General features: G+C 36.9%; 1 protein-coding gene across 6 annotated transcripts in view; it reads right to left on the reverse strand.

The window, feature by feature from the left end:
* LOC136835536 (mitochondrial glutamate carrier 1-like) overlaps positions 1–17,120 on the reverse strand; it is a 39,267-nt gene that overhangs the window by 18,214 nt on the left and 3,933 nt on the right. For all 6 annotated transcript variants that reach the window (XM_067099174.1, XM_067099175.1, XM_067099176.1 and 3 more), the window contains 6 exons: positions 16,848–16,927; positions 14,282–14,416; positions 7,778–7,927; positions 2,512–2,645; positions 949–1,140; positions 544–700 (listed from right to left, as the gene is read on the reverse strand). In XM_067099174.1, coding sequence (XP_066955275.1) covers positions 544–700; positions 949–1,140; positions 2,512–2,645; positions 7,778–7,927; positions 14,282–14,416; positions 16,848–16,870 — 791 coding nt within the window. In that variant the 5' untranslated portion in view covers positions 16,871–16,927. The remainder of the gene's footprint in view (positions 1–543; positions 701–948; positions 1,141–2,511; positions 2,646–7,777; positions 7,928–14,281; positions 14,417–16,847; positions 16,928–17,120) is intronic.

The following is a 17,120-nucleotide window of genomic DNA, read 5'->3' on the forward strand; positions in this document are numbered from 1 at the left end:
CCTGACAAAATTTTATTTGTATTCCTCCGCTTTCAAAAATATGGGGCCAACAGATTGCATATTCATGAATTATCACTCTTCTATCCGGAAGACAAAAGACAATCTGTCTGGAGGAGTCCAACACATTAAATGTGGGTATGATAAGAGTGACAGAGTTGTGATGAAGCAAATAAAATTTCACTTTTAGCAACTTCACTGGTCTCTCTTCTAAAACTAAAGAAAGACTTCGTTGTGGAAAAGAGTAAGAATTTTCCCACCTTCATAGTTAGCTGCATTAAAATTACAAAAATCACTCACCACTACCTTGTCACTACTGCATGTCTGTGTGCAGTTTTTCTTGAATAGCAACATAAACTGTAACTCTAACATTCATTTCCAGGTACTCTGTACCTTTTAACTGTTAATCTCTACCAAATAGCTATACAATATTCACTGAAATGAAAGTCCAGATCTTCATGCAAATACAAATTACTGTAGTTCTAGAAACAGACAAATATTTAAGAGAAAGACACAAGTAAAATGGAAAGGAAAAATAACACTTACAGGATAGCATCTACAATGCCTTTATATTGAGTTTCATTTGCTCCTTTGGTTATTAACTGTAATCTTGTTTTCACTACATCAAATGGATTAACTGCTAAAGCTGCTAAAGATCCAGATGCACAGCCAGCTAAGAAAGAGCACCAAAAGACTGCTTCTCCTGAAAAAACAAATAAAATTTCTTTTATAACAAAACACAGGGAAAAGCTATTCACAAAACTCACAGACAAATAATGAATGAAAGTGGACTGAATCAGGAAATGATGGATCTGTATGAACAGTACAAGCATGTCTGTTCTTCTTGTTCGAAGAACCTTTGCATTCGTGACCAATGAAATTGGCACGATACGTTATGGGTTTCTTGTACTACAAATATCCATTATGAACACTAATAAAATAGCAACATACCTGATCCATCACTCTTGCGTGGACCAAGAGAGTTTAGATGAGCAAATAATGGGAAATAGACAACTGAGAACGAGACGTCTCGCAACATGGTGGCAGCTGTCCCCTTGTATAAACCAAGAATTCCTTTTTCCCTTAATAGCTGAAGTGTAATTGATGTTGCAGAAATCTTTGGAATACTAGCAGTCTGTCCACCTGCAAATGAGAAGAAATAGATATTCATCTAATGAGCCAAGTTATTTCTTTACATTAGTGTAAAATTAGACTACTTTTCCTGCAAATCTTTATACACAGTAACAAATGACAACCTTCATCTTGCCTTCGTAACAACAAGTATGCATGGAATCAACTTCGTTATTCATTGGATAAATGGTAGCCCTAACTTAGGCATATATTTTGAAAGCACAGTGTTGAAAAGTACTTTACCTGTAGGTCATGCTGACAAATACAACTCTTCAGCAGACAAATGAAATGGTCATTTCTGTTTTCTGCTATAGGGTTTATTTGGCAGTTTACATGACCTACAACTGAATTACTTTACAGTAATATGCTTTTGAAATCTATGCCTTAGTTAAGGATGCCCCTTATCCAATGAATACCAAGTAATTTCATGCAAACTTCTTGTTAGGAAAGCAATATGAAGGTTGTTACTGGTTATTGTATACAGATTTGCCTGGAAAAATTGCTTAATTTGATGTCTTCAACCAATTATTAAACAGAGAAATCCTGTATCAACAAGAAAAAATGATCAATGGTTAATCAATACCATTCTAGGGTTTAAGGAATGTTTCATATACTCTGAAGGGCTTGCATAATACCATATTTACAATCAATGAAGATGCTATAACTTTGAAAATGCACACCAATTTCATCTAGAAAAATAAAATTAAAATAAGGTTGTACCATCACAAGTTGATGGCTTTGGTTTAGCTGGTGTGCTCAGTATACCAGACTATCTCAGTGCATTAAGTATTGTGGCTTTGGCAAGTACAACATATTGGTTATTGTAGTTTTTTAGCCCATTCATTTGAAAAATACCTGGTTCTATGATTTATTCACTTTCATTGACTTTACTATTTAATCAACTTTTCTGAAGTTGACATACCAGCAAACTGAAAATTTGAACATATTAACAAGCAATGTAAAGAGTATATACTACCCAGCTGTGTTTCTTAAGAAGATTTCTTGGCCAACAATGTCAAAGATTTTGAAGCAATTTTTGTAATCCAGAAATACTAACCACATTATGAACAATTATTGTCCTAATTACCCAACTCAAAAACAATAATTCATTATTACAATTATAAAAAAGAAGTACAGTACCTGAATTCCATCTTATACCCAAGGAAGATTTTGGCAAGACAACTAATAATCTCAGAAGTATCCTAAATATCAGCTACAAGAAAAAACTTTCGATTGAATAAAATATAAAAAATTACCTTTTCATAATAAAACAAAATGTTATCAAGACAAGAAAGCTGAAATGGAGTACGAGATATGAGGAATATTAAGTTACTCACACCCTTCATCATACTTTGTAAAAAGATTGACATTTGCTCTACTTACTGGCCATTGCTTGAGCAGCTACTCGACCAGCATCTTGCAGCTGAATCTTTAAAAGTTCCATTGGAGTTGTTACCACAATTTGACAAAGTCCAGCTAAGCCTCCAGCAGCCATTTCTCGGAAAATAGGGAGTTTCCTAGAATTAAATTGAAAAATAAAATGAATAAGCTGACATCACCTTCACCTTCAATGTCATGTGATGCAAGGGGCTACTGCAAAATACCACCATCCATGCCTTTCCTGTGCCTTGATATATCCCAAAACTTGCAACAAAACTTTCAACACAAACCAATGAAACATACAAGCTTGATATATGAAAGATGATTAACTTCAACTCTCAATTTATTACTATTATTATTTTTTTGTCTATCTCAGTCATCCTATTCGACTGGGTGGTATTTATAGTGTGGGGTTCCAGGTTGCATCCTGCCTCCTTAGAAGTCCACCACTTTTCTCACTGTGTGTGCTGTTTCTAATGGCATGCTCTTATTGTTATTAGTATTATTATTATTACTGGGAAGGGAACTTTCTTCTATGTAAGTTTCAATCAAGATAACTGCCACTTCAATACTACCAAGTTTATATGGAGCTTTACAATATTTTAATTATTCCCATTTTTGGGGACAAAGATTGAATATAAGCTCATTATAAAAGCAATAAAGAGACTATCATAGGGTGTTAATATTTCATTCGATCTTGGCAGGATACGATTACAGTCAACATACTGGAAGTTCCCTATATATTGGATCTGAAAGTAGATTTAGGCCAACTTTAAGTACCAATAGTTGGTACTTCATTTGCTTGACCTTGGTTGGTCATCTGCTTGGCACTGATTGGTCAGTGATCTGTCACCACAAACCACTATGGATTACTTGATGGTTGGGTTTGCAAGCATGATGACCTCCTGAGGGGTGGCTAAGTATTTCAAGGGCTCAGCTCTCGGGTGGTGGCCTGCATCTGAGGCGTAGTCATATTCAGATTTGTTACTCTCGGTAGGTGTGGTCAATCATGAAATGGGTTTCCAAATGCTTTCATTAATAGAAATGCCTCTTGAATTGCATTACGGAAGGATTCAAGCCTCAGCTTAAGCTTCTAAGATGCAGAGGTGGTGCTTCACAGGGGCAATACCTCTGATTCTCAAGGCTGATAAAAGGCTTTGCCTGGTTGGAGTAATATGAACTTCCTTAGTGTCTTGACATCTCCTAGGACTTGCAAGCATATTAACTTGGTTGGAGTTGGAAGGTCTGATAAGTTTAGTTATTATTTCATGGGATGCATTCATCTTCCCAATACTTATTACTCAAGTACAGACAACAGAGTATAATAAAGGATGCTGTACCCAGTGGAAGAGGATAGTTTATATCACTGTTTAAACCTTAATCTTTTTTAATGTCCTTAGTGGAATACCCCTTATTAACATGAAACTGGGTTGCCCAGTCAAGTTCCTTACAAGAAACATGCTCTAAAAGAAACAAGGGCGATAGAACTCCAAACATATGCACTGATGATGCTGCAATTACAGCATCCAGGACACAATTCCTTCATTCAACCAGCGCCCAGGTTGGAATTCTTTGTACTATATAGACTTCTTTTTTTAGATTTTTTGTTAGCCAGCAAAACCAGGACAACAAAATACAAGAAATTTTCCTTCAGCATCAAATTTACAGGTGAAACAGAGGGTGTTCAGTACTTAAAATGTTTATCACCCACCCTTATAACCGTACTTAACGTTGATGGTAAAGATATTTTGTAAAAATGCAAATTCCTTGATAACACCCATATAAAAATCATGAAACAAACCTTAAAGTTGAATGAAACTGCTAAACCACTACTACTGTGGGTGTTCATGTGACTCCTGTGAGTGGTAAAGGAGGGTTCTTTAAGAATATCTCATAAGAGGAATTAAGAGGAATGTTCAGGTATCTCTGGTCTAAGTGTTTTGTCATCTCAGTGGACAATGAGGATGAGGCATTTAACCTACACACAAACACCAGTAAATACAAAATGCCTGGGGAATGTGATTACACCTTTGGCTGGTCACTAAGAACTTAGTTGAAGAGTTGAGGCTGTGTTTATTAGAAATGCAACATGTTCTCAGGTTACATCGTACTTGACCTACATCGTTTTGTGGTTGCATCCTGACCATCTCCCATGAATTTATTAAAAAATTCTTGTTCCGTCATTCTCTCTCTCTCTCTCTCTCTCTCTCAGTATACATATCCTTTAATGAAAAAACAGCAAAATATCAATAAAATGTTATTTCACTTACAAAATCCATTTATAATGTATATTGATCTAATCACCGAAAAATATTCAAAATCTGAATTTCATACGTAGGCAATACAAAACCGCCAATAGCAAGTTCTCCAACGACAGAATCTCAGTTCTCTCTCTCTCTCTCTCTCTCTCTATCTACCTTATAAGTATCGGTACTGTATGGTACATATCCTTTACTGAAATATCAATTACCGTACATAAACTTAAAAACACGAAACTAAACAAACCCAGGAGGTTCACTAAAACATCGAGTGTGTGCATGTATATGTAAGTACGTGTTGCCATATTTTCTGCTTTGTCTAATTTACTGTACCGTATTTCATTGCAAGTTTAGTTGACAATAATTATCACACACATTATAACAGTACACAAGAGAATATTTTATCACTGTTGATGTTTCATCTCTAATCACTATAAAAATTTTTTAAATTCGAATTTCAAACATAGGCAGCACAAAACCAACCGTATTAAGTTCAACAACATAGAATCTCAGTTCTCTCTCTCTCTCTCTCTCTCTCTACCATATATCAGTACTGTACTGTACATATCCTTTAATGAAATATCAATTACTGTACATAAACTTTAAAGCACGAAACGAAAAAAACCCAGGAAGTTCACTACAACCGGGTGTGCGCATGCATACATAGGTATGTGTTGCCATATTTTCTGCTGTCTGGTTTACTGTGCCGCACCTCATTACGAGTTTAGTTGACAATGATTATCACACATATCATAATAGTACACAAGAGAATATTTTATCATTTGTGATGTTTCATCTCTAATCACCATAAAAATATTTAAAATCTGAATTTCATATGTAGGCAACACAAAACCAAGTCTTACTCTCCTCCCCAGCTATAATTTAACCGTGCCTGTCAAGTCTCCTCCCCAGCTAGTTACTGTGCTTAGACTTTGATGTAAATGTTCTAACCTCAGTTCTCTCTCTCTCTCTCTCAGTATACATACCCTTTAATGAAAGAACACAGCAAAATATCAATAAAATGTTATTTCACTTACAATCCATTTATACTGTGCTTAGACTTTGATGTAAATACCTCAGTTCTCTCTCTCTCTCAGTATACATATCCTTTAATGAAAAAACACAGCAAAAAATCAATAAAGCATTATTTCACTTACAGCATCCATTTATACTGTGCTTAGACTTTTGTGTAAACATCTCAGTTCTCTCTCTCTCTCTCTCTCTCTCTCTCTCTCTCTCTTTGCAATACCCAGTATGCAAGCCAACCACAGGAGTAAAGGTAAGGAATTGTTTTTTATTTACTGTACAGTACTTTAATTCATCACAGAAGTAAATATAAGGATAATATTTACCCTTGTATGTGCCCAAGAATTGTTTTCTTTTTTATTCATTTTTTATTTCTACTGATTCACTTCATTACGTATGCTTAAGTTCTGACATATGGACAAAATCGGGTTACATCCTGGACGTAGGAATGGATCTTGGACATAAACCGAGGACCTACTGTATGTATATGCTGCAGTATCTGGTTGAGCCTTTTTGCTAAGAAATATGGGGTGGGTGTTTTACTAATACAAAATATAACTCAAAATCCCATGCGATAGGGAGGTACCTCTTACAGCATTTCCACTTTCCATAATATGGCTCTCTGCACCTTATGTCATTCATGGAGCTTTGTGTGCAACACTGGAATTTAGTATTAACAGGGTTTTGTGTGCAGACCACCCTGAAGCACTCTTCTCAACCTCTTGACACAGAAATGTACCTTGGTTACGCTGTTACTTCTTAGCAGCCATGTCCAGCTCCCTTCCTTTATCAGAATGGGCACAACCAAGAGGTTTTTGGCATGTTCCTTGCTGATGATCAAGTGGTATGTGTAAGCATTGGAATATCCAGTAATTCTTTTTATGAAACAGGGATTAGGGGGGTTTCTTGAGACCAACACTTAGCTTGTTTACATGAGGATATTAGGGTTATGTCTAAAGACCTTCAACAAAACTGAGGATCTTTGTATGACTGTTTGTTTGGATTCACACATGCTGTATAAGGATGACTTTCAAGACCTAGGGCTTTGCCCCCCAATTTGAAAAAATTAATGATTTTTCCAGCACTCCGCTCAGTCCCCTTGCCATGAGCTGCCAAAAGCAAAGGTTCTAGGACAGTGGAAATGGATTGTTCAGCCAAATTCCTTTGAATTCTTTATCTTCAAAGAGCACCAGTTGCCTTTTTATCTGAGGAAAGGACAAACTAGTGTTTGGATCCCCGCCAGAGGCAGGCAATGTTTTTGTTCACCCTCCTCTTTATCTAAGCCTTCTTTTGTCTTATGGCCAATGCTAAATCATAAGCTACAGCATCACTTTAAAGTCCACCTGAAATCCAAGAAATATATTAGGTTCTTTTGTGGAGAGATAAGAGTGCCAGTTCCTAGCATTCATCTTCAGATTACCTACAGCCCCACAGGTCTCTCAGACCACATACACACCAGTACTATGACTGGATGGGTTTACACACAAAATCTGCTGCTACAGTTACATACAAAACTGGCCTGTGATGGCTGCTTCAGTGTTGGACCTCTGTCTACACCTCTGGATGCTCGTACAGCTTTATCAAGATCAAAGCCTTCCAATCAACCAGAGTGTGTTCAGTTCCTCCCTAGATATGGCAATTTCTGTATGACCATCTGTTGGTGACAACAGGTGGAAGTGTAAGGGGGAGAATTTTGTTGTACGGGAAAATGGTGCATGTGCTCCATGAGCAGCAATAGTCAGTGAAGCCACAGCAGTGCTACACTTTATGGTGAATTGAACTACTCTTCAACTACCAGCATATTACAGCTAATAAAATACAAAAACGTTTGAATTGTACAATAATCAAGGAACAGATATGAACACTTAAAAATTTACTTGTTCATTTAAGAAATTAGCAAACACTGTAAATATATACACATATATCAGTTACCAACAAAAAGGAATATATATTAGATGTATATGATATGAATTTGAAATGCTTACCCATCTTTAGTTGTGAGTTTATGACGGAAGAAATCGTTCGCCGTAAGTTTAATAGCCTTTTCAGGAGTAATGAGCAAGATATTAACACCAGACCCACGATACATCCCAAAGTAACCTTCGACACGATATGTTTTCTTAAAGCAGTCAAACCTAAAGTAAAAAATAAGAATAATGTAACTATCTACACATTTCTGACATGAAGTACACATGAGCTTACATAACAATTTAAACAGAAATCATCACAACTGATTCATCCTGTTTTCACCAAAAATGAAACTTTCAAGTTTTACATTTAATGTATATCTAAACCTTTTACTTTATCAATGCCTTACTGCCACTCTAGGGAAGGAAACCACTAATTCACAACATAAAAAGGCAAAATAGCCATTCAACACCATAAAGACATCTCCTTTTCATGGGATCTCCCTATACCACCTGTATTCAACTCTTCCACTTCTTTGCTCAATATTCAGGTACAATTGTAGCCATAAAATGATCCCATGTGTAACATCACAAATTTTTTTGCCAAAAGATGATAACTAATTCTAAAGTTCTTCTGTCTCTGAGTCATAACACTGGCCGACAATATTTGTCAAGCTTATACTTGTTTTCTACAAGGTTATATTATAATAATGTAGCTATCACAGTAGTGCTCCTGTTTGCAGCTAAAACAACCTGTTTCCACCTAACAAATATCCATACAACTCCATTTTCACAATAGGTGTAGAAGCACAACTTATAATGAATATATTCCTACACTCTTTGTGCATTTTCAAAGACATTTGGGATCTAAAGAATATGCCACACAGAATCTTAGGAGAAGGTGTCCTTCAGGCAAAAGGAAATTTGGAAAATAATTTTTGGATGGAGAACAAGTATGTTATCTTGACACTCTAAACAATCATTAACAAGGCAGTGACTGAAAACCTGAAGTGTTGTTCAGACATCTAAAAACAATTGACCTTTTTCTTGTAAAAAGAAGTCTGACAGCTTATGAGTATGAGCTTCTTGAGAGAACTTACTCAAGAGTACTGGAGTAAAACAATCCTCAATGTAGAATGATGTAATATGGTTCAGGCCAGTAAACCAGTGCCAGGTAAGGGAATTTATCTTGTACCAAACTGGCCATTGCTGCATTCGGTCGCAGTCACCCTTGATGTTTGTGGCTGAAACTGTCATTAGTTTTTTTCCCTGTTAACGAGGTCCAGTAAGGATGTTACCATTGGCCACTGCATCCTCCTGTGTTTTTCTAAGCACAGACATTAATTCAATTCTTATTCAGGTCTTGGTCTGCAAAAGGACTTCTCCAGGCCATGAGAGAGCCTGATACAAAAACATCCTAGGAGAAGCTAAGGGCTTTATGGCGTGCTGCTGAGTGAAGCAACAAGCAAGAACACAGCTGTCACTGCTGTTTAGACATGGAAATTTGTTAAACTGTAAACTAGACAAGAACACTAATGACAACAAACACTTGTGACATGAAAGTGGTGGTGGTGCATCATTTTACTAGAAACTCCCTGCAAAGAAAGTTTCACTGGGCACGTGGCCATCTTGAAGGCAAACAACTCAACAGGTTATATCCTTGAGTTATGGCTGAGAGTTCCCAAAGTCTGAAGAAAGAATCATCCATGAATCTGTTGCAATCCTTCTGACCGGAGTCGAGAAGTGCAGTCTCCACCAGAAGTTCTGCCTGACATCTATTCAATTATGAGCAAGTATGTCCTTGGTAGTGATAACTACTAAGGATCAACAAAAAATAAAGAGTTCATCACAAATCATTCTGCTCTTTCTCCAACTCAAAGATGTTAAAGAACAATCTGCCCTGAAGGATATCCTCTCTCAAAGAGGAATGTTCCTAGCAATCAAACATCCCAGCATTGACCACAATCAATGGTGTGTTGACTTTGCTGATCAGAACAAGAGCAGTGTTTTTAGCAAGGTAGGGCCTTGGACTAATTTACACTTCAACTTCAAGCTGGGGCATGCCATTCCACTGTAGCAGTGCATTGTCAACAAACTTATTGTCAGTTTAGAAGGGATGCTTGTCTCTCCTGATCCAAAGCTCCTTTCTTTGAAAATATCCAGCCAATACTGGGTGCTGTGTGACTTTTGACCTCACAGAGGATAATTAAATTAAAGATGGTGAAGTATTTAACATTTCTTGAAAGAAACCTCCTACTCTATCCATCAGCAAGCAGGGGGTGGAAGGAGGCCACAGTTTACTGTAAATGTTCTTAAGTTTGGCACTAAAACTTCTCAGAACAAATCTGGTTAAGTACTCTTTTCTCCCACAGTGCAGTCTAGTCACCTCTGATAACTTATGCTATTCCAGTATGCTCATACACCTGCTGGTGCCAAGGTCTGAGCAAAGACTTAAAGGGCAGTTACTAGGCAAAAAAATAAAAACTGAAATACCTTCCACACCCATACAAAGCGAAAGTAATGTATTTCATGATAGTAGCGTCCTTTAACTCCAAGAATACCATGATGTCCTTCCTGCTGGATCACCATACAAACTGCTCAAAACCCATCCTGAAGATGGTTTGATACACTTAATTGTTTGGTAGGCAAAGGTTAATAGTCAGTTGCATTAATCTGTAGAATACAGGAGACAGGAGCACCATCTAATGTCCCACTGATCATCAGCTTCAGCTATCCTGACCTCCCCTAACAGTTGGATGTCTGAAACCCATCAGCACTGCAGCTGTACTACTAAGGCTTTTGGCTGCTATGTGGAGGAGGGGAGGGATTTCTCAAAAAAGGGATGACTTATAACATCCACAACAATGCTCCTACCTACTAACTTGATCTCCAGAATTTCTTGATATAAACTCTCACTTGCAGGGGAACTGGGGAAATAACCCACTCACTTCTTAAAGATTTTCTTACTAGGGAACTTTGCCATATGTTATCTGCCTTTCTGGGGCAGCAAGGCTCACTGCTGCCTCCTCACTGAAGTTGATCTAATGGGGTTAGAAAGGTATGAATGCCTGGAAAGTGTACAAGACATTTTCTGCTGCCTGTTCTCACTATGTGGAGACAATCATTGGCCACTGACTCCTTCTTTCAGGTGTGGACTACTTCCTGGAGCTTGATATGTTACCTACAATGGTGATAACTGTCCTGGCTGATATAGAGGCCAACTTGCCCAGGAGCTCCTTCACCACGTTCTCCAAAAACAAGAATAAATCTTGAAGAACTGATACTTTCAGGTTCTGACTGATTGAGTGAGACAGGAGGGTGGAGAGTTCTATCTGCAACATTCAGTTTTCTCAAAACCATATTAGCCAGAAGTTATATCACCATCCTAATATGTAGGAAGGATGTGTGGCTGAGAAACAACATTCTCTTTGGCTCAAGCAGACCTTTATTGACTTGGCCTTTAATAAACATGAACTGACAGCTCCCAATACCATTTTCTGCCAGCTGGACATGGGTAGGAATTCTTGAAGAAAGTGCTTTGTCCTGTTGATCTTCATCAATGTGAATGTGACTAAAGGTGGAGTGATCGAAGATGGATCTGCTTTGATAGCCTCTTCCAAATAGAAGAGGGGTGATGTGCCTGTGGCAAACAACCCTGGCTACAAGAGCACCTCAAATTCTCAGATCAGACAGCAAAAAATGGTTTTGAGTGGCATTTGGTCTACTGCATCCCTCTACTACTCCATCCTCAGCTTGATATCCACATCAACATCTGACATTTGCACTGGATGGCAGAAGGTAAAAAATATGGCTGGCCAGGTCACTACATTGTGCACTGATTCAAAGTTCTGCAACTGACATCCCTTCTTGGGTTTCTACTATGTCTGGAGAACAAACATGAAGACTTTTAGAAGGAAGCCTCAAATTGCAGCCATGGTAACTCTGGTCCATCTTTTTCCTTGTGCTTCCCAAGCATCATAAGGCCCCTGAACCTATCAGTGCACATCCATTTTGCATCTTCAATGTGCTGGTCAGGACTAGCAGGCTTACAGGCTCAAAAATTGAGTCACTCTTCCTTGGAGCATTCCTGTCACAACTACTACCACCTGGCTTCCTTGAGTCATCTTAGAGGCTGAAGAATGCTGGATATTCCAATCACTACTAGCCCTTACTTCTTTTGGGTGAGTACCCAAGAGTTTGCAGTGTGTCATCCTTCCTAGAGTATTTACAGCTGGCATCCTTCCTGAAGCGGTTATCTAGTTGGTTGCTCTGTCAAGTCTCATACACTGTGTCAAATTCCTGGATCTGCTACTCTCATTCAATTTCTCAGGATGAGGGAACAGCTATTAGTCTCCTTAAACAAGGAGGATGGTCAAGATCACTACACATTTTACAATTACTGTCTTAATCACTATCATGACAGTGGGCACTGTCATAATTTGAAGTTAACAGTCCTGGAATGGCCCAGATGTTCACTATAATGGCTATCACTGTCACAACAATGCTGGGATCTCAGCTGGCATTCCTTTTGCTTGAAGATGCCACCTCTAAAGTAGTAGTCTCTGGAGAAGCACATTCTTCCTTTAGGATTCCACAAAGTGGCAGGCTGAGGATTTGTCTGGATCATGATTAGTGTCAAACCATCAAGCAAAGGCAAACATCAACAGCTGAGTCCTGGGAAGGAAACATCAAGTCTGGGCTACAGTACTGTTGCTGTAATGGATGCAGTCACTGTTGAGGTGCATACAAAAATGTCAATGCTGTTACTGTTGGAGGTAAGGTCATTGTGGGTGGTGGCACAGCAACTGCTGTCAATTTGATCATCTTCCTTAACTCCTGCTTTATCAGGTGTTTCATGAATGAAAAAGTCTCCGCTGTTATCATAGGTCATGGGCACTTTAGTTGGAGGGGTGGCACAGCAAGTGCTGAATGGGCAAGTCAGTGGGAAAGGCAGATGGCAATCAGGCAGGTTGATTAGGAGGCAGAAAAGGAGCTGACAGAGTGAGACGTGCACAGGTTGACTGGGCTGACAACTAGACAAAGCTACTGCAACATCATCTCAAGACTGGCACTCCTTCACACACTACTAGGGTATTAGAAACTCTATTGCTATCCTGGAAACAAAAAATTCAGAGGCAGACAAAGTAGACTCATCTATGGACACAATCATGGACTGTCCTGGCTCATTCATCTTCTTCTTGAAGATACAAGACCATTGATGAGACACCAAGAACAGCATATCTCACCTGTGAGGCTGGGCAAGAACAACTACAATACAAGTGGTGCATGTCCAGTCAAATGCTGCCATAAAAGCATGACTGCCATAACATCGAAGACCTCTACACATTTGCTGAGGCATAGCAACAAAAAATGTACAGTGACAGTACAGACAATATTATATTCAAAAGGCAAAACACTAAAGAACACAAAGTGGTTAGAGGCTACTTCCAAAATCAAAATACACTAGGGTACCATAATGATAAATTGCTTATAACCCTGTAAAAGATAAAGGTAAAGAAACTAGTAAACAATAACTATTTGCAAAATACATAAGAGTAAAGGCAGTAAACAGACATAACTAATATATTAACATAATGAATTACACATAAAAAAATCTAATGTCCTACCTAGCAAGAATGAAAGACTTAATAATAAGGAATTCTCAGAGCAATAAAACATTATAAATAACAACACCATTGCAAAAATATGGTATGACAAAAAAAAAAGGACAGCCAACTTACTCCTTAGTAATGGCAGACACTTAACATTACAATACTGACACCAAAAGTCAAGAAAAATGTAGCACTATGGACTGCCAAAAAGTTAAACCATAACAAGAAGCAAGCAATCTAGAGGTAGACACTGGCAATTGAAAAGTACCTGCTAGGATGCAAAAATGTCACTTTTAACATTTAATGAAAAGAAAGAAATGAAAAAGGCTGAAAAAGAAACAAGAAATAACTAAGGAATAATGCTAAAAATTTAGGAAAGTCATTGATCGGCACCTGAAGTTCCAGATGGTACAAGCCACAGAAGACCACTTTTCTTCTTTTGTCTGTTAAAAAATAAGAATGTTGAGCCTGGGGATATGTGAAGAATGTAAATGTTGGTATATACACAACTGATGGGGTTGTATTGAAGCAAACAACACCAAAGACAATTATTCCACAGCCAACAGATTTTCCCTACCAGGAAGGTCTTACTCAACATCTAATAAGTATTTTCCTTGTTTATACAGTGTTGAGCTTGGCCTTACCACCTCAACTGGAAGAGTCATTTCTAATGTAACAGGTTTGTCGGACAAACTATTAACCTTCTGAGGTTTCAATGACATCACATGACAACACTGTATACTTAACCTGTGAGATGTTGATGTCATTCAAAGAAAATTTTTGGCCAACTTTGCCTTATCATTTCAACATTTAATTTCCACAATTATCAATTTATGAATATGCTACAATAAATGACACCTAACTAGTACTTCATCATGGAAAATAAATTCATGGTATGCAATAAAAGTATTTACTGCCACAGATGAGATTTGGAACCCTTGGAATCTCAGAGGGTTAAGAACATACTTACATGGAATTGTACATGCGCTCTCCATTTGGTCCAATTTGCTGATTCTGAAGTCTGGTTTTCACTAAATCTAACGGAAATACGCAAGTCACACCAACTATTCCTGCAATACCACCATTCATAATTTTTGGCAGCAACCTGAAATAAAATCAAAACAAATCTATGAAATGTGATATATATTCTGAAGGTCACACAATATGCAACACTGAAAATTTCTTTAAATAACATTATCACTAATATATATATATAAACATAACTAAAATCTGAACAATAAATTTCAGGCAATATGAGACCAAAGATAATCTTGTGTATAGAACCCACCTAATTTCTGGGGTGGAGATTCTAGGAAATCCTGGAATACCATGTAATTCCCTACCCTCTGGATTACATGAATACACTGTAGCCTACATAACTGAAATCCCCTACCTATCAGCAATGGTTATTTAACTGTGATGCCAGACAGTGAATCTGAATTTAAATATGTTTTTCAGATAGTGATTCTGAACATATATATCTTTTTAAACACATTATTTTTTTCATACAAACCCATGCATCACATAGGTATACAGTATCCCTATACTGGGGTCTCAAAGAAGAACAAGAAGGCATTCTCACTACAAACATTCATCCTGGAACCCCAAGACATACGTCAACCAATAATCTCACTTTTAGTAGAAACTTTATGTGAGGCATCAAGATTCCAAAGGCCAAGAGGAGTGCACTCATTCCATTTAGAGATTTGTGTGAAAAAGTTACAATCCTAGCAATTATATATGCAAAATTCACAACAAAAAGGAAAGGTTGTTAAGGACATAGGCAGCTTGCAAAACACTTAAAGAATACACAACTGACCTATCATAAATACACTCAAGTGCAGACGACCACAATGTACCATATACCATGAACTACCATTTAGAGACTGCAAAACCTCTGGCAGGGAAACTGCATTAAAGCACAACCATTTATGTTTAAAATTTTTCAACAACTGCAATACAGAATACATACAGAATATAGTGACACTATTTGCTTCACAGTTTTGATATTACAGTACTAGGTAATGTTAGCACCTACATTGGTAACCATAATACAGAAATAATATTAATACCAACCCCTGTGAGCACATATTCACTTTTACCCATGTCTCTTTGTATGCATTCTACCAAAATTTGCATTATATCTCTGAAACATATATCATATCATTTTTAATGAAATCTAAATACATATCATTGGTGTCATCAATAATAAACTTTTGGTAGACATCAATCAAGATTTAAAGGGACTCCCTAAGTGAAAGTCGCATTTTCATTGATACACTTGAATTTCTTTCAAATTCTCGTATTAGTTTCCACAAAGTCTTCCTGACAAAGAGAGAGAGAGACAAACGCAACTAAAGCCATAACCTCCTAGGTACTGGAAAGTATTATAATTGTATACAGCAATTCAATCTATTCACTGAGTTTGAATTTTCAACTCTCAAATTATTGGCCCACAAAAAGGTTTCCAAATACCTAGGTAAAGGCACACTTCAATGGAACGATGAATATGTAGAGAAGAATGAATTAAGTTACATTGACCTAACTTTTGAAATATCAAAATACCTTGATATAATTTACGATCTTAATGTCAATTACTTCTTCCAAAATACAATAGAAATACTGTTGTGTACTCTAATATAACAACAACATAAAGTAAAAGAAGCATAAAAAAAAGGACTGTGTATCAGTACAGGAAGGATATAGTTTGAGGCACAAGTTCAATAAATCATTATGAGGCACCTGATAGAATATTGTGACTTAGCCACTAGAGCTGACACTTTGATGTACTCCATTCATGAATATTGTGGTTAATGATGAATGTACACTCTCTGCCCGCAAAAAGACATATAAATACTAGTCTGACAGTAAAATATTTATCCACAATTTAGCTACTGACACAGATCAAATTTATCCACAATTCAGTTACTGACACAGTTCAACTGGTGCAAGTTAAACCCAAATTGTGTATGTTAAATAGGTACATCAAGCAATATGACTAAACTACTGTATAGTACTAAATTCTTCCTCTACATACGTAAGCAGAGTCTTGATGCAAGGTAAATTTTGTTACTAGGATTAAACAGCACTGAATTTATTAGAGTATTTAACTTTAATCAGTAGTAACCTGAGCTTAAAGTGACCTATTTTATTCATTCCTATTTCTTCCTAAGTACCAACAAATAAGAGAAGTTAACAAATGAGAAAAGGAACACTATATAATGAACAAGATCTGCAAATATGCCTCAGTATCACATCACTAACCCACTGAAAAAAGTTGCTCCTACCATTGTAAAACCAAAATACATTACAGTGAGTTACAATTTCTATAAATAACATGGATGGCTATGCATTAATACTACTCAACAGTACCCTACAGTGGTTAGAAATATAAAATAGGAAAGCATAAAAAATCATCAAATGTACAGTATGCCTGACACAAAGCACTGACACCGAAGTCACTGTATGAAAATTAAGAGTAAAGTAATCTCATTATGAAAACAGAAAACAGAGTATAGGTAAAAACTGTTACTTACTTAAATTTTGGTTGGTCCCCCATTTTTACTGCGTAATGATATGCACAATATACGTGGCAGTCTTATGTTAATTCAGGCTTCTGAAATTGAAATTTCAAGTCATAAAATTTACCAACTTATATGCAATGCACTAAATTTAAATATTTTGTAACAGAATAACTATATGCAACTGCAATAAAAATATATGTATACAGTTCCATCATTTTAAATTAATACAGCATAACATCAAATAATAAGCCATAATTTAAAAGCTTCTTCGAAATACTTTCTCGA

The sequence above is a fragment of the Macrobrachium rosenbergii genome, chromosome 55 (genome assembly GCF_040412425.1).
Source record: "Macrobrachium rosenbergii isolate ZJJX-2024 chromosome 55, ASM4041242v1, whole genome shotgun sequence".
Lineage (NCBI taxonomy): Eukaryota > Metazoa > Arthropoda > Malacostraca > Decapoda > Palaemonidae > Macrobrachium > Macrobrachium rosenbergii.